The 21,905-nt window shown below is 42.5% G+C and overlaps 1 protein-coding gene across 1 annotated transcript in view; it reads right to left on the bottom strand.

Moving 5' to 3' along the window:
• The window catches only part of LOC109905639 (FRAS1-related extracellular matrix protein 2), a 127,184-nt gene that overhangs the window by 30,770 nt on the left and 74,509 nt on the right, over nucleotides 1–21,905 (bottom strand). The window contains exons 7-8 of the mRNA XM_031790732.1: nucleotides 17,863–17,988; nucleotides 17,407–17,658 (exon numbers count right to left, since the gene is read on the bottom strand). Of these exons, the coding sequence (XP_031646592.1) occupies nucleotides 17,407–17,658; nucleotides 17,863–17,988 (378 nt within the window). The remainder of the gene's footprint in view (nucleotides 1–17,406; nucleotides 17,659–17,862; nucleotides 17,989–21,905) is intronic.

The raw sequence follows: 21,905 nt of genomic DNA, 5'->3' as shown, positions 1-21,905 counted from the left end.
TCGTCGCATTCAAATTGCCATCGACAAAATGCAATTGTGTTCATTGTCCGTAGCTTATGCCAGCTCATACCAATGTTGACATCAGCAAACCGCTCGCCCACACAACGTCATACGTCTACCAACGTCTACCATCTGCCTGGTACAGTTGAAATCGAGATTCATCCGTGAAGAGCACACTTCTCCAGCGTGCCAGTGGCCATCGAAGGTGAGCATTTGCCCACTGAAGTCTGGTACGACGCCGAACTGCAGTCAGGTGTCCGGGTGGCTGGTCTCAGACGATCCCACAGTTGAAGAAGCCCTGATGTGGAGGTCCTGGGCTGACGTAGTTACAATTGTTCTGCGGTTGTAAGGCCGGTTGGACGTAATGCCAAATTCTCGATAACAACTTTGGAGGCGGCTTATGGTAGCGAATTTATTATAAAATTCTCTGGCAACAGCTCTGGTGGACATTACTGGAGTCAGGATTTGCACGCTCCCTCAAAACTTGAGACATCTGTGGCATTGTGCTGTGTGACAAAACTGCACATTTTAGAGTGGCCTTTTATTGTCCCCAGCACAAGGTGCACCTGTCTAACAATCATGCTGTTTAATCAGCTTCTTGATATGCCACACCTGTCAGGTGGATGGATTATCTTGGCAAAGGGGAAATGCTCACTTACAGGGATGTAAACTATTTGTGCACAACATTTGAGAGAAATAAGCTTTTTATGAGTATGGAACATTTCTGGGAGCTTTTATTTCACTTTACATGTTGAGCTTATATTTTTATTCAGTATATATAGATATATTATACTTGAAAGTAGTCAGATTTGTAGGCCCACTGTGAGTGCATCCCAAATGGCACCCTATTCCCTATATAGTGCACTACTTTTGACCAGAGACTAATGGGGCATATATGGAATAGGGTGCCATTTGAGACACATACTCTTTCTGCCACGTTGGCAGACCTGCAGGCAGCGCTGGTCTCGTGGAGATAGTAGTGGATGTTCTTAGTACAGACACACACACAGACATGAATGTACAGACACACACACACACAGACATGAATGTACAGACACACACACAGACACGAATGTACAGACACACACACAGACATGAATGTACAGACACACACACAGACATGAATGTACAGACACACACACACAGACATGAATGTACAGACACACACACAGACATGAATGTACAGACACACACACTTGAATGCAGGTTTAGAAACACGGTGCCAAGGAGTTTTTCCTAGCCACCATGATTCTACACCTGCATTGCTTGCTGTTTGGGGTTTTAGGCTGGGTTTCTGTACAGCATTTTGAGACATCAGCTGATGTAAGAAGGGCTTTATAAATACATTTGATTTGATTTGATGAATGTACGGACACACACACAGACATGAATGTACAGACACACACACAGACATGAACGTACAGACACACACACAGACATGAACGTACAGACACACACACAGACATGCATGTACAGACACACACACACAGACATGAATGTACAGACACACACACACAGACATGAACGTACAGACACACACACAGACATGAATGTACAGACACACACACAGACATGAATGTACAGAAACACACACAGACATGAATGTACAGACACACACACACAGACATGAATGTACAGACACACACACAGCTCTTCTACATGCACAGACAGCTATCACCATAACATCCAGGGAAGTACCACGTCCACATGCATATACAGTGCCTTGCGAAAGTATTTGGCCCCCTTGAACTTTGCGACCTTTTGCCACATTTCAGGCTTCAAACATAAAGATATAAAACTGTATTTTTTTTGTGAAGAATCAACAACAAGTGGGACACATTCATGAAGTGGAACGACATTTATTGGATATTTCAAACTTTTTAACAAATCAAAAACTGAAAAATTGGGCGTGCTAGATTATTCAGCCCCCTTAAGTTAATACTTTGTAGCGCCACCTTTTGCTGCGATTACAGCTGTAAGTCGCTTGGGGTATGTCTCTATCAGTGTTGCACATCGAGAGACTGAATTTTTTCCCCATTCCTCCTTGCAAAACAGCTCGAGCTCAGTGAGGTTGGATGGAGAGCATTTGTGAACAGCAGTTTTCAGTTCTTTCCACAGATTCTCGGTTGGATTCAGGTCTGGACTTTGACTTGGCCATTCTAACACCTGGATATGTTTATTTTTGAACCATTCCATTGTAGATTTTGCTTTATGTTTTGGATCATTGTCTTGTTGGAAGACAAATCTCCGTCCCAGTCTCAGGTCTTTTGCAGACTCCATCAGGTTCTTCCAGAATGGTCCTGTATTTGGCTCCATCCATCTTCCCATCAATTTTAACCATCTTCCCTGTCCCTGCTGAAGAAAAGCAGGCCCAAACCATGATGCTGCCACCACCATGTTTGACAGTGGGGATGGTGTGTTCAGGGTGATGAGCTGTGTTGCTTTTACGCCAAACATAACATTTTGCATTGTTGCCAAAAAGTTCAATTTTGGTTTCATCTGACCAGAGCACCTTCTTCCACATGTTTGGTGTGTCTCCCAGGTGGCTTGTGGCAAACTTTAAACAACACTTTTTATGGATATCTTTAAGAAATGGCTTTCTTCTTGCCACTCTTCCATAAAGGCCAGATTTGTGCAATATAAGACTGATTGTTGTCCTATGGACAGAGTCTCCCACCTCAGCTGTAGATCTCTGCAGTTCATCCAGAGTGATTATGGGCCTCTTGGCTGCATCTCTGATCAGTCTTCTCCTTGTATGAGCTGAAAGTTTAGAGGGACGGCCAGGTCTTGGTAGATTTGCAGTGGTCTGATACTCCTTCCATTTCAATATTATCGCTTACACAGTGCTCCTTGGGATGTTTAAAGCTTGGGAAATCTTTTTGTATCCAAATCCGGCTTTAAACTTCTTCACAACAGTATCTCGGACCTGCCTGGTGTGTTCCTTGTTCTTCATGATGCTCTCTTTGCTTTTAACGGACCTCTGAGACTATCACAGTGCAGGTGCATTTATACGGAGACTTGATTACACACAGGTGGATTGTATTTATCATCATTAGTCATTTAGGTCAACATTGGATCATTCAGAGATCCTCACTGAACTTCTGGAGAGAGTTTGCTGCACTGAAAGTAAGGTGTCTGAATAATTTGATTTGTTAAAAAAGTTTGAAATATCCAATAAATGTCGTTCCACTTCATGATTGTGTCCCACTTGTTGTTGATTCTTCACAAAGAAATACAGTTTTATATCTTTATGTTTGAAGCCTGAAAGTGGCAAAAGGTCGCAAAGTTCAAGGGGGCCGAATACTTTCGCAAGGCACTGTATTTACAGTATGCAGTACGCCTGCCTGCCTTCCTGCCTGCCTTCCTGCCAGCCTGCCTGCCTGCCTGCCTGCCTGCCTTCCTTCCTTCCTTCCTTCCTTCCTTCCTGCCTGCCTTCCTGCCTGCCTGCCGTAAGTATGACAGGACTTGTCCTTTCACGCACAGGTAATTGCTGTTTGATAGAGACTCAATCGCCCGTGCATGCCATGCATCCAGACGCACCGGAGGGAATGAGAGGTGTGGTATGGAGCCACCGGGGCGGGGAGTGGGACAGTAAAACATGAGAATGCTTGTAGAGCAGAATTACAGTCTTGTATTTATGCAGTGATGTCACTGGTCTGTAAATCTCAGGAACACTCTAAGGTCTGTAAGGTATGATTATGGTTCTGGTGAGAGTGGGACATGGGGCGGGTCTGGGTCCTGGACGAGGATGAGAAGTTGGCTGACCCTAAACCCTGTTATTACTTCCCTACCGCCCCATCTGGATTCACCAGGATTCCAGGTCACACAACAGATGTGCTGCAGAATTTTAGGGAGAGATAGTGTAGTGTTAACTGTAGTGTTAACAGTAGTGTTAACTGTAGTGTTAACTGTAGTGTTAACAGTAGTGTTAACTGTAGTGTTAACAGTAGTGTTAACTGTAGTGTTAACAGTAGTGTTAACTGTAGTGTTAACAGTAGTGTTAACTGTAGTGTTAACTGTAGTGTTAACTGTAGTGTTAACTCTAGTGTTAATAGTAGTGTTAACTGTAGTGTTAACTGTAGTGTTAACAGTAGTGTTAACTCTAGTGTTAACAGTAGTGTTAACTGTAGTGTTAACTCTAGTGTTAACAGTAGTGTTAACAGTAGTGTTAACTGTAGTGTTAACTGTAGTGTTAACAGTATTGTTAACTGTAGTGTTAACTGTAGTGTTAACAGTAGTGTTAACTGTAGTGTTAACAGTAGTGTTAACAGTAGTGTTAACAGTAGTGTTAACTGTAGTGTTAACAGTAGTGTTAACTGTAGTGTTAACTGTAGTGTTAACAGTATTGTTAACTGTAGTGTTAACTGTAGTGTTAACAGTAGTGTTAACTGTAGTGTTAACAGTAGTGTTAACAGTAGTGTTAACAGTAGTGTTAACTAGTGTTAACTGTAGTGTTAACAGTAGTGTTAACTGTAGTGTTAACTGTAGTGTTAACTGTAGTGTTAACAGTAGTGTTAACTGTAGTGTTAACAGTAGTGTTAACTGTAGTGTTAACAGTAGTGTTAACTGTAGTGTTAACTGTAGTGTTAACAGTAGTGTTAACTGTAGTGTTAACAGTAGTGTTAACTGTAGTGTTAACAGTAGTGTTAACTGTAGTGTTAACTGTAGTGTTAACTATAGTGTTACAATTACACCTACAGGGCTAGACTGCATGTTCAGCAAGCTCTAGAGTAGGTCAATATCATTTCTGTATTCCAATAAAACCTGTCGCCCGTCTGTTAAACACATGATCCTAGTAAATCATGATTATACTCAGGCAGGCAAAGGCAGCTCCTGTCCTCGTGGGCCTGAGTATCTGCAGGAGATTTTTGTTCTGTTTCAGAGCAGCGTTTTAAACCTGGGGCAACTCCATGAGCGATCATATTTCTGGCGATAAAAAGTGAAAAGCAGCAGACTCCAAGTACCAGAGTTGCCCTTCACTGATTGAGATCATAAACAGTCTACAATCGGTACCTATAATACAGTTTTAGTTGGGTTGTGTCTCTGGTTGTGTTTGGATAGAAGGGACACTGGCTACATCTCCTTAATGTCCAGCTCTAATGTACATCCTTTTCTCTCTGGAAGTGGAAGGGCTGGGGGTGGAATTTGGCAGAGGGGAAACAGTCACCTCCTAAGACTGTTTAATGGGACTGGGTCAGTCCAGACGGGACAGAGTGTGCGTGCGCGTGTGTGTGTTTGGCGGGACAAGGTCAGTCCATTCGGGACCGGGTGCAGCTGCCAGCTGCTGAAACCTCAGCCCACCCAGAGAGGCACGGCAGGCCCATCACAGGACCATCACATCCATGCACGTACCATCCCAAAAGACCACCACTTCAACAGTACAACACACAGAGGAGAAATACTGATTCCATGCTCTGCCTGTATTGCCTGAGTATCTGTGTCACGTGTGGAGGAAAGGAAGCAGGATTACATGCTTATAATCCCGTGTACTGTACAGTACACTACTTTTGACCAGGGTCAAGAGGGAATAGGGTATCATTTGGAATGTACCCATGGTCTGGGAGAACAGTAATATCTATTGATGTATTACTTAACTCTGATATGACATCTATTCTTTTCATTGTGAATTAACTGTGCATGAATGTTTAGATAGCAGGTCAAGGATGTTTGAGAGGCCGGTACGACGGTAACCAAGGATGTTTGAGAGGCCGGTACGACAGTAACCAGGGAAGACAGATTCCCTATAAACACCCTGAGATTAAATTAGCTAACTGGGTTTTCTGCCGACGTGAAGTGTTCTCAGAGGAACTGAGTTGAAGGGTCAACAGTTTAAGATGGTTACAGGCACAAGGCATTTCCTACCTGTCACTGTGTACCCACTGAATAGTCTAAATTGTATCTAGCATCATAGAAGGTGTCACGGCACTGATATGCAGCTGTGAACTCCCACTACTAGCCTTGTTCCACATCTACATGTGGTTTAGCTAACTGTACTGACAATCATCACCATGCTATACATACTACATCGCCCTTTGGTCACAGTTTGAGAGAGTGGGCTGTAATCTGTGACTGACAGGCAGTGTCCTGGCCATGCTGGTACAACAACCACTGTGTCAGTTTAATACAATCACACTACAGACTGGAACAGAAACTTGTTCTAGAAAGTAAAAAATATAAAATAGATATTTCCAAATGTATGTAACTGAAGTTCCTCTTGGCATGAACTTAAGTTGTGGCATGTTTTGTGTCTTGGTATAGAACACTGTCAATGTTCTAGTTAATTAACAACCAAAACAACAAGAGACAAGCCTTAATACGTCCCCAGTCCTGAGATGAGTTTACCTCAGACAAAGAGGCTCCCCATGCTAACAACAGTCACAGTCTCTCCTCAAAATTTTCCTTCAGTACTTATCTATTCGACATCATCGTGTTCTCAGAGCCGTGGCCCGGGGCCTCAACAAGGCATCTGACTGACAACCAGGATCCTTTCCCTCCTGCATATCAGTTGGTCGGATGGAGTGGTTAATACGGGTTCATGTATAGAATGACACACACACACACACACACACACACACACACACACACACACACACACACACACACACACACACCATAGAAGGGGTCGGTAGGGCAGGGGGAAATACATACTTTGTGGAAACTTGCTTTGTGTACAAACTTCTTGTTATCTTAGAATGGGATCCTGATTCTGTCTGCATGGCGTCAAGAATCAGATGAAGACAAAGGGTCAGAGAAGAAACCATAGCCTGAAGCTACTGTCTGACAAGCTGCCTAACCCTCCCCACTAGTGACGTCAGGAGCTGTAACCTGATCAACACAAAGAGGGCATGAGGTAAAACAGTGAGAAACCTCCCAAGAGCATCCTGGATCAGGTGTTGAGGGGGTTTAAGGTGCCAGGATATGATGAGATGGAAGGATGGAGAGACAGAGGGATGGAAAGATAGTCCTGGAGAGACAGGGCTGATGTCAGCCTATAGATAAACTTGTCATGAAGGAGGTGATAATGGAATGGACTGTGCTCTGTTACATAAACTAAGGAGGTGAGGGAGGAGAGGTAGAAAGGCCTGTCTGTTGAAGGAAAAGAGCAGTACTGTAGATTGATTACCTGTCAGATCATACCTACAGTAGGGAATAAGGTGTGATTTGGGATGCACCCCAGATCATTGCTAAGGCATGTGTTAGAGTGTATGTTAGAGTGTGAGTGAGAGAGTCTTATGTTCATACTGACCGTGACAATTCTGTGTGTTGTCTAGAAACCAGCTCCCCACTACTACAACACTTCCTACTGAAAGGAACCCTGTTTCATTGGGAGAAACACTGTGAAACTGTGACATTCTGAACAGGATTAGAGGTGAGTTACATTCTATGGCTGTTATAAAGGGTACAGACTATTATAGGGTTGTTATATACGGGTACAGACTTTTATAGGGTTGTTATACAGGGGTACAGACTTTTATAGGGTTGTTATACAGGGGTACAGACTATTATAGGGTTGTTATACAGGGGCACAGACTATTATAGGGTTGTTATACAGGGGTACAGACTATTATAGGGTTGTTATACAGGGGTACAGACTATTATAGGGGTGTTAATTCAGAATCGGTAAAGCAGGCTAATGCGATTAGCATGAGGATGCAGTAACAAGAACATTTCTCAGGACATAGACACATCTGATATTGGCAGAATTTACAGTAGCTAATTACAGTGAACGAATGCCATGCTATTGTTTGAGTAGAATGCACAGTTATGGACGTGAAAAATTATTAATAAACCAATTAGGCACATTTGGGCAGTCTTGATACAGAATTTTGAACAGAAATGCAATGGTTCATTGGATCTGTCTAAAACGTTGCTGCTGTCATCTAGTGGCCAAAATCTAAATTGCGCTTGAGCTGAAATAATACATTAAGGCCTTTGTATTTTCTTTTACCAGATCTAATGTGTTATATTCTTCCACATTCATTTCACATTTACACAATCTTCAAAGTGTTTCCCTTCAAATGGTATCAAGAATATGCATATCCTTGCTTCAATTCCTGAGCTACAGGCAGTTAGATTTGGGTATGTCATTTTAGGATAAAAAAAATGTTTAAAGGGGCCATAAGAGAACAGGGGAGAGAACAGGGGTACAGACTATTATTGGGTTATTATACAGGGCTGTTATACAGGGGTACAGAATATTATAGGGTTGTTATACAGGGGTATAGCCTATTGTAGGGTTGTTATACAGGGGTACAGACAATTATAGGGTTATTACACAGGGGTACAGACAATTATATGGGTGTTATATAGGGGTTGTTATACAGGGGTACAGACAATTATAGGGTTATTATACAGGGCTGCTATACAGGGGTACAGACAATTATAGGATTATTATACAGAGGTACAGACAAGTATATGGGTGTTATATAGGAGTTGTTATACAGGGGTACAGACTATTATAGGATTGTTAGAAGGGGTACAGACTATTATATGGGTGTTATATAGGAGTTGTTATACAGGGGTACATACTATTATATGGGTGTTATATAGGAGTTGTTATACAGGGGTACAGACTATTATATGGCTGTTATATAGGAGTTGTTATACAGGGGTACAGACTATTATATGGGTGTTATATAGGAGTTGTTATACAGGGGTACAGACAATTATATGGGTGTTATATAGGAGTTGTTATACAGGGGTACAGACTATTATATGTGTGTTATATAGGAGTTGTTATACAGGGGTACAGACTATTATATGGGTGTTATATAGGAGTTGTTATACAGGGGTACAAACCATTATATGGGTGTTATATAGGAGTTGTTATACAGGGGTACATACTATTATATGGCTGTTATATAGGAGTTGTTATACAGGGGTACAGACAATTATATGGGTGTTATATAGGAGTTGTTATACAGGGGTACATACTATTATATGGCTGCTATATAGGAGTTGTTATACAGGGGTACAGACTATTATAGGGTTATTATTCAGGGGTACAGACTATTATAGGGGTGTTATATAGGAGTTGTTATACAGGGGTACAGACTAGTATAGGGTTATTATTCAGGGGTACAGACTATTATAGGGGTGTTATATAGGAGTTGTTATACAGGGGTACATACTATTATAGGGTTATTCTTTTTTTAAAGGGGCGGATCCATAAGAGAACAGGGGTACAGCCTATTATAGGGGTGTTATATAGGAGTTGTTATACAGGGGTACAGACTAGTATAGGGTTATTATTCAGGGGTACAGACTATTATAGGGGTGTTATATAGGAGTTGTTATACAGGGGTACAGACTAGTATAGGGTTATTATTCAGGGGTACAGACTATTATAGGGTTATTACACAGGGGTACAGACAATTATATGGGTATTATATAGGGGTTGTTATACAGGGGTACAGACAATTATAGGGTTATTATACAGGGCTGCTATACAGGGGTACAGACAATTATAGGATTATTATACAGAGGTACAGACAAGTATATGGGTGTTATATAGGAGTTGTTATACAGGGGTACAGACTATTATAGGATTGTTAGAAGGGGTACAGACTATTATATGGGTGTTATATAGGAGTTGTTATACAGGGGTACATACTATTATATGGGTGTTATATAGGAGTTGTTATACAGGGGTACAGACTATTATATGGGTGTTATATAGGAGTTGTTATACAGGGGTACAGACTATTATATGGCTGTTATATAGGAGTTGTTATACAGGGGTACAGACTATTATATGGGTGTTATATAGGAGTTGTTATACAGGGGTACAGACAATTATATGGGTGTTATATAGGAGTTGTTATACAGGGGTACAGACTATTATATGGGTGTTATATAGGAGTTGTTATACAGGGGTACAGACTATTATATGGGTGTTATATAGGAGTTGTTATACAGGGGTACAGACTATTATATGGGTGTTATATAGGAGTTGTTATACAGGGGTACATACCATTATATGGGTGTTATATAGGAGTTGTTATACAGGGGTACATACTATTATATGGGTGTTATATAGGAGTTGTTATACAGGGGTACATACTATTATATGGCTGCTATATAGGAGTTGTTATACAGGAGTACAGACTATTATAGGGTTATTATTCAGGGGTACAGACTATTATAGGGGTGTTATATAGGAGTTGTTATACAGGGGTACAGACTAGTATAGGGTTATTATTCAGGGGTACAGACTATTATAGGGGTGTTATATAGGAGTTGTTATACAGGGGTACATACTATTATAGGGTTATTCTTTTTTTAAAGGGGCGGATCCTTAAGAGAACAGGGGTACAGCCTATTATAGGGGTGTTATATAGGAGTTGTTATACAGGGGTACAGACTAGTATAGGGTTATTATTCAGGGGTACAGACTATTATAGGGGTGTTATATAGGAGTTGTTATACAGGGGTACAGACTAGTAAAGGGTTATTATTCAGGGGTACAGACTATTATAGGGGTGTTATATAGGAGTTGTTATACAGGGGTACAGACTAGTAAAGGGTTATTATTTAGGGGTACAGACTATTATAGGGGTGTTATATAGGAGTTGTTATACAGGGGTACATGCTATTATAGGGTTATTATACAGGGGTGTTATTTTTTTAATAAATGTTTTATTTAACCTTTATTTAACTAGGCAAGTCGTTTAAGAACAAATTCTTATTTACAATGATGGCCTACCGAGGAACAGTGGGTTAACTGCCTTGTTCAGGGGCAGAACAACAGATTTATACACTGTCAGCTCGGGGATTTGTTACTGGCCCAATGCTCTAAACACTACGCTACCTGCCGCCCCATACAGGGGTACAGACTATTCAAACCATTGACCCTTTAGTTCAGCATCCCAACAGCTGCTCTGACACTGAGGGGAATACCAAGGAATAGTAGGGGTTAAAGATCTTATGCACACACTGGTAGAGGTCCCTGTACACCATCTTAGGTTACAGAGGAATGAGCTACTGTACAGTAGAGAGCCATCTCAAGCATGCCTCAGGTCTCACACATGCACACACACACACACACACACACACACACACACACACACACACACACACACACATGCACAAACACACACACACACACACACACACACACACACACACACACACACACACACACACACACACACACACACACACACACACACACACACACACACACACACACACACACTCACACACACCCACACAGTCTTTAAGTATTGTGTCTACCTCTGTTCCCAAGGAGGCTATAAGAGTACCTGTAACCCGGTCTGAGTAATGCAGTGGGACCACTTATCATTCACTAAACTCTCTTTCCCACAGTTTCAAATATGTAACATCATTTCCTGCCAGTGTCATTCAGCACAGAGGCACATGATGCTGAATGACAACGTACCCTGGGAATATGTGACTAAGAACGTCACTACGGTCTGAGACTCAATGGCTAAGAAACTATTTAGACATTAAACAACGAATGCTAGAATAAATACAGGCCCCAAAGTATTCGGGATACTTGACTTGGAGATCTAAGACTGAAAATAAATCAATTTGTTTCCATTCTACAAAATCAGGTTGTTTAAAATAAGAGGTAACACAAAATCAAACAATGATTAAGTGGAATATCTATCCACTGGGATAATATGTTATTGAATATGTCATACAGTCTATCCTTTATGTACTGTATTTGATTTTTGACTAGGGAGTGAAGCTCAAATATCATTTACTATCCTGTCGATGGCAGGTTGATGAGCGGGACTGACTGTTAGAGAGACATGTTTGGTAAGAGACATGTTTCCTGTCCAGGTGGTCTACCCTGTGAGAGAACATCTGGTGAATCTTCACTCAGTCTGAGTTGGTAGATCAGACCAGTGCTACGTCTCAAATGGCACACTATTCTCTACATAGTGCACTACTTTTGATGAGGGCCCATAGGGCTCTGAGCATATTAAGTGTACTATATAGGGAATAGGGAGCTATTTGGGACGTGGGCAAAAGTAGTGCACAATTTAGGGAATGGGGTGCCATTTGAGATTCCCCCCTGGTGTAGATATAACCATGTTTACTGTATCGTAATGATCTGCATTAAAACATGTTTTCTTTCCACCTACAGGCCTCCTGCATTACTTTTAGGACTCAATTAAACTCCTGCAGTGAGGTTTTGAAATGCTGAGAGTAGAGTTGCATCACCCCAATTAGTTCTGTTTCAGATGGACTTTTTGATGGTGTGTTTGTGTGCAGCCAGAGAGTTTTGATGAATGTTTGAAAAGGAAGATTCAGTGATTATACCAAGGGATTTTCACATCCACTGTTCCCTGCCTGCCACCCCTTCACAGTGGTGCTTCCTTTAGATGTCCAGGGTACATACCCACATACCCACACACACACACACACACACACACACACACACACACACACACACACACACACACACACCCACACACACACACACACACACACACACACACACACACACACACACACACACACACACACACACACACACACACACACCTACACACACACACACACACACACCTACACACACACACACCTACACACACACACACCTACACACACACACACACACACACACACCTACACACACACACACACACACACACACACACACATACACACACACACCTACACACACACACATACACACACACACACCTACACACACACACACACACACACACACACACACACACACACACACACACACACACACACACACACACACACACACACACACACACACACACACACACACACACACACACACACACAGAGCCAGGGTTTATAGGGAGAAGGGAGAGAGGGAACTAGCCAGATATGGAAAACAGGAATGCCCAAGAGGTGCTGTTGAACAAAGGCTGTTTGGAAGATATGAGATACAGGAGACTATCAGATGTGGATATGAGCCTTGCGATAAGGCCTTCCCTCTAGCAAGAGGAGACTCACAGGGGCTGTGTCCCAAATTGCACCCTACTCCTTACATTGCGCGCTACTTTGGACCAAAGCACTATGGGACCTGGTCACTCACATGCACATGCACATACACACACTTGCACACAAGCCACTATTCCTCTATTGCAGGTATTCCCAAACTGGTATATGCGCAATGCCCCCAAAATGTTTTTCTTTGCATTTTCAAACATTTTCTGTTTTTTTTCTCGCCTGAGTAGCCTCGTTTCACTGCCAAAAATAAAATGAAAGCATCTAGTGTTTAGCGAAACAACAACACTATGTCAAATACAGGTAGTCACATAATTAATATCCAATCACATTAACCGTTACTCTCTCACGGGAATTCCACTAACAGTCCGTATGTGGCAACACTCCTTCCGTGGCCTCCAACTGCTTTTAAATGCTAGTAAAACTTAGTGCATGCTCTTCAACTGATTGCTGCCTGCATCCTCCCGCCCGACTAGCATCACTACCCTAGACAGTTCTGACCTAGAATATGTGGACAACTACAAATACCTAGGTATCTGTTTAGACTGTAAACTCTCCTTCCAGACTCACATTAAGCCTCTCCAATCCAAAGCCTCCTTCACTCATGCTGCCAAACATACCCTCGTAAAACGGACTATCCTACCAATCCTTGACTTCGGCGATGTCATTTACAAAATAGCCCCCAACAATACTCAGCAGACTGGATGCAGTCTATCACAGTGCCATCTGTTTTATCACCAAAGCCCCATATACTACCCACCACTGCGACCTCTATGCTCCAGTTGGCTGGCCCTCACTACATATCCGTCGCCAAACCCACTCATTTAGGTCATCCAGGTCATTTATAAGTCTTTGTATATTGCACTGGTCACCCCCAAAGCCAATACTTCCTTTGGCCGCCTCTCCTTCCAGTTCTGTGCTGCCAATGACTGGAACGAATTGCAAGCTGGAGCTGGAGTCATATCTCCCTCTCTAGGTTTAAGCATCAGCTGTCAGAGCAGCTTACCGATCACTGTACCTGTACACAGCCAATCTGTAAATAGCACACCCAACTACCTCATCCCCATATTATTACTTACCCTCGTGCTCCTTTGCACCCCAGTATCTCTACTTGCACATCATCATCTGCACATATATCACTTCAGTATTAATGCTAAATTGTAATTATTTTTGCCTCTATGGCCTATTTATTGCCTACCTCGCTAATCTTCTACATTTGCACACACTGTACATAGATCTTTCTATTTCTATTTTATTTACTGTACGTTTGTTTATGTGTAACTCTGTGTTGTTGTCTTTGTCACACTGCTTTGCTTTATCTTGGCCAGGTCGCAGTTGTAAATGAGAACTTGTTCTTAACTGGCCTACTTGGTTGAATCAAGGTAAAAAATAACAAGTATGTAGCCAAACGTAGCTGCTGCTCATTCCGTTTGCTAGAAAATTGATTAATGGTTAAAAAAAGTAGGGCCCGCGTCCATAGAGACAGATACCAGCTCTACTACCAGCAGTACTACACCTGCACATGTCAACGACACAAGTTGTTCTCCTTCCATGAGCACATCCAATGCTAGCATCAGTAATTCTACATTTGTTGTTAGCCCAGCTAGCATGGACACTGACAGTTGTGAATCTGATGCAGCCGAAGAGCTACTGCCCCCTTACCCGGAAAACCACAGAACAACAGACAGAGACGTTGGACCATCGAAGAGATGCAAATATGATGAGAACTACATTGATTTGGGGTTCACTTATATTGGGAGTAGTGCCTTTCCTCAGCCGCAGTGTGTTATATGTGCAAAAGTACTATCTCACAACTCGATGAAACCATCACTCTTGCGCTTACATTTAGAAAAATAAAACATGGCAATTTGAAAAATAAGCCATGAGCGAGAATTATGATGACTTTCGAGTAGTAAGACGTATAAAAGCAACAGATACCATTAATAAGAAGGGGCTAGAAGCGTCTTATATGGTGAACTACCGAGTGGCTAGGACAGGCAAGCCCCATACTATTGTGAAGGACTTAATTCTTCCTGCTGCCACAGATATGGCTGGGACAATGCTGTTGGAAAATACCCCAAAAACTACACTGACAATGCCTCCAAACAACACTGTTTCACGACGCATCAGTGACATGGCAGGAGATGTTTTGAAACAATTACTGCATCACATACAAGCCAGTGAATTATATGCGTTACAGCTGGATGAGTCAACAAACGTGGCGGGCCTGGCACAGCTCCTGGTATACGTATGTCCATTACATTTATGGGAGGTCAATTAAGGAAGACATCCTCTTCTGCAAACCACTAGAAACCAGGACAACAGGAGAGGATATTTTTAAAGTACTGGACAGCTTTGTGACATCAAATGGACTTTGGTGGTCAAGATGTGTTGGTATCTGTACTGATGGTGCAAAAGCCATGACAGGGAGACATAGTGGAGTGGTAACGCGCGTGCAAGCAGTTACTCCCAACACCACTTGGGGACACTGCAGCATTCACTGAGAGGCTCTTGCTGCCAAGGGAATGCCTGACAGCTTGAAATACGTTTTGGACACTACAGTGAAAATGGTTAACTTTGTTAAAGCAAGGCCCCTGAACTCTCATGTATTTTCTGCACTATGCAGCGACCATGTAACGCTTTTACAACATACAGAAGTGTGCTGATTATCATGGGGCAAAAAAAAATTGAGAAACAACCTTAAAGATTTCTTTACTGACCATAATTTTCACTTATCTGACCGCTTGCATGATGACGAGTTTCTCACACGACTGGCCTATCTGGGTGAATGATCTGAATCTAGGATTACAGGGCCTCTCTTCAACTATATTCAATGTGCAGGACAAAATTGAGGCTATGATTCAGAAGTTGGAGCTCATCTCTGTCTGCATTAACAAGGACAACACACAGGTCTTTCTATCATTGTATGATTTTTTTGTGTGCAAATTAACTCAAGCTGACAGACAATGTCAAATGTGATATAGTGAAGCACCTGAGTGAGTTGGGTGTGCAATTACACAGGTACTTTCCCGAAGCGGATGACACAAACAACTGGATTCGTTATCCCTTTCATGCCCTGCCTCCAGTCCCACTTACCGATCTCTGAACAAGACAGCCTCATCTAAATTGCAACAACCGGTTCTGTAAAAATTGAATTTAAATCAGAAGTCACTGCCAGATTTCGCTCAGAGTATCCTGCCTTGGCAAATCGTGTTGTTAAGACACTGATGCCCTTTGCAACCAGGTACCTATGTGAGAGTGGATTCTCAGCCCTCAGTAGCATGAAAACTAAATACAGTCACAGACCGTGTGTGGAAAATGATTTAAGACTGAGACTCTCTTCAATTACAACCCAACATTGCAGAGTTATGTGCATCCTTTCAATCACACCCTTCTCATTAACCTGTGGTGAGTTATTCACAATTTTTTGATGAATAAATAAATACGTTTTATATGTAAGATGGCTAAATAAAGAGCAAAATGATTGATTATTATTATTTGTGCCCTGGTCCTATAAGAGCTCTTTGTCACTTCCCACAAGCCGGGTTTTGACAAAAACTCACGCTCATTCTTATGTTTAATAAATGTATGGTATAGTGTGAGTGTGGCAGGCTTACAATGATGGCAAAAAACAACACGTGAGAGTGTGCTGACCCTGGTGTGCTGACCCTGGTGTGCTGACCCTGGTGCTAGAGGGGGTACGCAGCTGGAGGTTGAATGTTTGAAGGGGAACGGGACTATAAAAGGTTTGGTAACCACGGCCCTCTTGGTTTCATTCAGCTGGTACTACATCATTTCTGTACTTTAAGTTTACCTGTATCCGTCAGCATAGTACCACATAAATCATTAATTATACCAATTATTTTTTATTTCACAAGTTATTTAAAAGTTGAGGGTTTTCTGTTCATCTAAAGGATACAATGAACCAATACATCAATACAAAACCACATCCAACCGATGGGAGCCTGCTTCTATTTGTAAAGTCATGAATTCACTATGCCTGAGGTGTATAGGTGGGTGTGTGTGTGTGAACCTTTCGAAGGTTCCCTGATCTATCTGTTCTAGATGTTTCATGAATACTGTTAAAGTGTAAATGTACCTTTTCACACAACATCTCAACTGTCTCCTTTGCGAACAAGCAAAATGAAATAACAACATGTCTGCTAACATCGTTGTCTTAACATAATCTGCCAGAGGTGACAGGACAGGAGCAATCTTTTTTTCTTACTCTCACATTGTGAAAAATAAATTACCCAGATGGCATCCTATTTCCTATAAAATGAACTAAAGTAGTGCCCTACATAGGGAATAGGGTGCCATTTGAGACGCAAGCCTAGTCTTTTCAAGAGCGATATTAACACTTTCCTCAGCTGGTAACTATTATCCTGTCCTCCAGGCGAGAGGTTTGAAAGGTCAAAGGTGAAAAGTGAAGGGCCATCTTACCGTCGTCCAGGTCAGGTATGATGGTGACCCTGGCGGTGTGGTACTCCTGTCTCAGCCGGCCTCCCATGGGCATACTGAGGGTAACGTTGAAGCTCTCCTCCTCTTCATACAGAGAGTCATCTATGATCACCACACGACAGGAACTCTCCGTCTCGCCCTTATCGAAGCGCAGGACACTGTTGTGTTCCTCAGGTCTGGATATGTAGTCAGAGTAGGACAGGACTGTAGAGGGGATGGTCCCTGTAGCTGTGGCTGTAGGAGAGACGAAAGGAGAGAGGGATGAGAAGAGAGGGAGGTGTGTGTGTGTGTGTGTGTGTGTGTGTGTGTGTGTGTGTGTGTGTGTGTGTGTGTGTGTGTGTGTGTGTGTGTGTGTGTGTGTGTGTGTGTGTGTGTGTGTGTGTGTGTGTGTGTGTGTGTGTGTGTGTGTGTGTGTGTGTGTGTGCGTGCGGACTGTACCTTGCTGTGTGTAGCAGATGACCATGAGTTCCTGTGTGACGTCACCACTCCTGCGCACTGGGATCAGCAGCTCCCCGATGTCCTCCTCTATAGAGTAGACTGCAGACTGGATAAACACTGTCGACTCTGGGGAGGGGAGAGAGAGAGAGAGAGAGAGAGAGAGGGGGACAGAGAGAGAGAGAGAGAGATGGGGACAGAGAGAGAGAGAGAGAGAGAGGGGGACAGAGAGAGAGAGAGAGAGAGAGAGATGGGGACAGAGAGAGAGCGAGAGAGAGAGAGAGAGGGGGGGGGGGGACAGAGAGAGAGAGAGAGAGAGACAGAGAGAGAGAGAAAGAGGGGGACAGAGAGAGAGACAGAGAGAGAGAGAGAGGGAGAGAGATAAACCATCACATCCTTCTCACTGTGTACATACTTATTTCATTAATACAGAAGTTATGCGGATGAGAAGAGGGTACAACAATGTCCATTATTTCTGTCCATTACAATATGCTGCTGCTGGTGCTCTGGTCCAGGCTCCTCCCTGAGGACAGAGGTCTATAAAGGATGTATTGACCCAGTGAACTGAGGCAGAAGACATAGTCTGCGTCGCAAATGGCACCCTATATACAGTAGTACCACATAAATCATTAATTATACCAATTATTTTTTATTTCACAAGTTATTTAAAAGTTGAGGGTTTTCTGTTCAGACCAGAGCCCTGGTCAAAAGTTGGGGATAGGGCATCATTTGGGATCCATCCAGAGGATATGATGACTAACATCAGTGGTTGGCACAGACAACTACCCAGAAGCTTCTCTGATTTGACAGCTGACGCACAGGGACCAATCAGGGAATACATATACATTTAGTGAATTGTTCATAGGAAAATTCCAGCTTCTGTACTGTAGACTTTGAATGTGAAGAAGGACCATTTTTATTTATTTTACCTTTATTTAACTAGGCAAGTCAGTTAAGAACAAATTCTTATTTTCAATGACTGCCTAGGAACAGTGGGTTCAGGGCCAGAACAACAGATTTGGTCCTTGTCAGCTCAGGGATTTGAACTTGCAACCTTCCGTTTACTAGTCCAACACTCTAACCACTAGGCTACCCTGCCGCCCAGTTAAAGTGGGCCTAGATAATAAACCTGACGTGTCTTGATTCTGTTAGCAAGCAGAGACCTGCTCAAACCATTGGTCTTTTTTTAAAGTTTGTGTTAGTCACTCCCCCTGTCCTGTCCTGTCCTGTCCTTTCCTCTCCTTATCTCCTCTCCTCCTTTACTCTGCATAGCGAGACTGTGTCTAAGTTACTAGACCTGAGTTACATCCCAGAGGCCTACACTAAGAAGTACCTACCCCACATAGACAAGTTTACAATATTCTCTCTATCACTGTTATGCTTCTTCTTAAAACCTATCTCTAATTGTGAATCTGGTCATCTGTGATGAAGGCTGCCCTTCCCAGCCTGGTCTTGACTAAATAAGTAGTAATTAGTAGTAATGTTCTACCTCCTACTCAGGCTAGCAGAACATACAAGCTTATAGCCTTTAATAGCAGCTCCTACCAACGCTCATAACAAGGCTGACAGGCCTTCATGTGGAGAGCTTCTCCTCTCTCTCTCTCTCTCTCTCTCTCTCAATTTGAACTCTTCTGATAGTTGAAGAGATTCACATTTAAAGGAGCTGCTAGAACCTGGGTCAGTTGTAATGTTGTTGTAATGTAAGTCCCAAATGGCACCCTATTCCATATGTAGAGCACTCCTTTTGACCTGGGCCCGTAGGGCTCTCGTCAAAGTAGTGCACTAAAAAGGGAATAGGGTGCCATTTGAGACACAGATGTATTCTGAGAAGCTGGGAAATCATGGAAATCTAAAATAGCATGTTGATATGTTAATGTGTAAATATAAAAATGTTTGTGGTCATGAAGCAAAACTATATGTTAATGTGTAACGGCCAAATCATAATATTGATATTACAGCTGCACCATCGAGAGCATCCTGGTTGCATCACTGCCTGGTATGGCAACTACTCAGCTTCCGACCGCAAGGCTCTACAGAGTGTAGTGCGTACGGCCCAGTACATCACTGGGACCAAGCTTCCTGCCATCCAGGACCTCTATACCAGGCGGTGTCAGAGGAAGTCCCTGAAAATTATCAAAGACTCCAGCCAACTTAGTCATAGACAGTAGTTCTCTCTGCTACCGCACGGCAAGCGGTACTGGAGTGCCAAGTCTAGGTCCAAGAGGCTTCCAAATAGCTTCTACCCCCAAGACATAAGATTCCTGAACATCTAATCAAATGGCTACCCAGACTATTTGCATTGTCCCCCCACCTCCTCTTTTACTCTGCTGCTACTCTCTGTTTATTATCTATGCATAGTCACTTTAATAACTCTACCTACATGCACATATTACCTCAATTACCTCGACTAACCTGTGCCCCGCACATTGACTCTGTGCCGGTTCCCCCTGTATATTGCCTCGCTATTATTATTTTACTGCTGCTCTTTAATGATTTGTTACTTTAATTTCCTATTGTCATGACTTCCGCCGAAATTGGTTCCTCTCTCTTCTCTGCCACCAGTACTCATTACACTTATATATATAAAAAACATGTTTTACTTTTCTATATTAGTGTATCATTTATTTTATTTGTTATTTTTTCTCCATCTAAAAAGAAATGTTGTCTTTAAAAAATATTTATATATATATTTTTTTGTTTAGGTATTTTTTCCTAAAACTGCATTGTTGGTTAAGGGCTTGTAAGTAAGCATTTCACTGTAAGGTCTCCTGTTGTATTTGGCGCATGTGACTAATATAATTTGACTTAACTTGATAGCTGCATGTTATCTTAATTTCCCTCAAGGGACTAGTGTTTTGTGAGACAAACAATTACCATCCTTCAGACATTTTAACCAATGTAAGTTGTTGACAGAATATTCCTCCTCTCACACAGGGGGACCCCAGAGGGGGAAGTAGAGGAGAGGCATCATTTATATGTACATTATGCAAGAGCTCCCTTCCTCAGACTTCCAACTACAGTATCACAGGGGAACGAACGGCTTAGCTGCTGTTTTTAAAAACCTTGTTTGTCTGAACTGTATTTAGATACTTTGACTACTGTACGTCCCTAATATCACCCTATTCCCTATGTTGTGGAATATGGTGCCATTTGGGACACATCCGCTGTGTAAACAACATGAGAAGCCTGAGAAGTCTCCAGTCTAGTGTTCTCCAACCATACCCTGGGTCTGACCCTAACCTTGGGATTCTCCATACCCAATTTATTTAACCGTGTTAATTTACCTTTCTGGAGGAAACAACTTCCCATATGGACTATTGTTACAGTGTTACTGATCACTAAATCTAACCTGTTGTTGCAAAACTCAGGTAACTGTTCCAAAATTCCCAGGCTCTGGAGCCAGGCCGAGGATTGATAAGAGGCAGAGAGCAGCTTCACTAACAAAGAGCAGCTTCACTAAGAAAGAGCAGCATCACTAACAGAGAGCAGCTTCACTTACAGAGTGCAGCTTCACTAACAGAGAGCAGCTTCACTAACAGAGAGCAGCTTCACTAACAGAGAGCAGCTTCACTAACAGAGAGCAGCTTCACGTACAGAGAGCAGCTTCACTAACAGAGAGCAGCTTCACTAACAGAGAGCAGCTTCATTAACAGAGAGCAGCTTCACTAACAGAGAGCAGCTTCACTAACAGAGAGCAGCTTCACTAACAGAGAGCAGCTTCACTAACAGAGAGCAGCTTCATTAACAGAGAGCAGCTTCACGTACAGAGAGCAGCTTCACTAACAAAGAGCAGCTTCACTAACAGAGAGCAGCTTCACTAACAGAGAGCAGCTTCACTAACAGAGAGCAGCTTCACTAACAGAGTGCAGCTTCATTAACAGAGAGCAGCTTCACGTACAGAGAGCAGCTTCACTAACAAAGAGCAGCTTCACTAACAGAGAGCAGCTTCACTAACAGAGAGCAGCTTCACTAACAGAGAGCAGCTTCGCGTACAGAGAGCAGCTTAACTAACAGAGAGCAGCTTCACTGACAATGTGCAGCTTCAC

This window comes from Oncorhynchus kisutch, linkage group LG15 (genome assembly GCF_002021735.2).
Source record: "Oncorhynchus kisutch isolate 150728-3 linkage group LG15, Okis_V2, whole genome shotgun sequence".
Classification (NCBI taxonomy): domain Eukaryota; kingdom Metazoa; phylum Chordata; class Actinopteri; order Salmoniformes; family Salmonidae; genus Oncorhynchus; species Oncorhynchus kisutch.
This window is presented reverse-complemented; position numbering and strand designations above follow the sequence as displayed.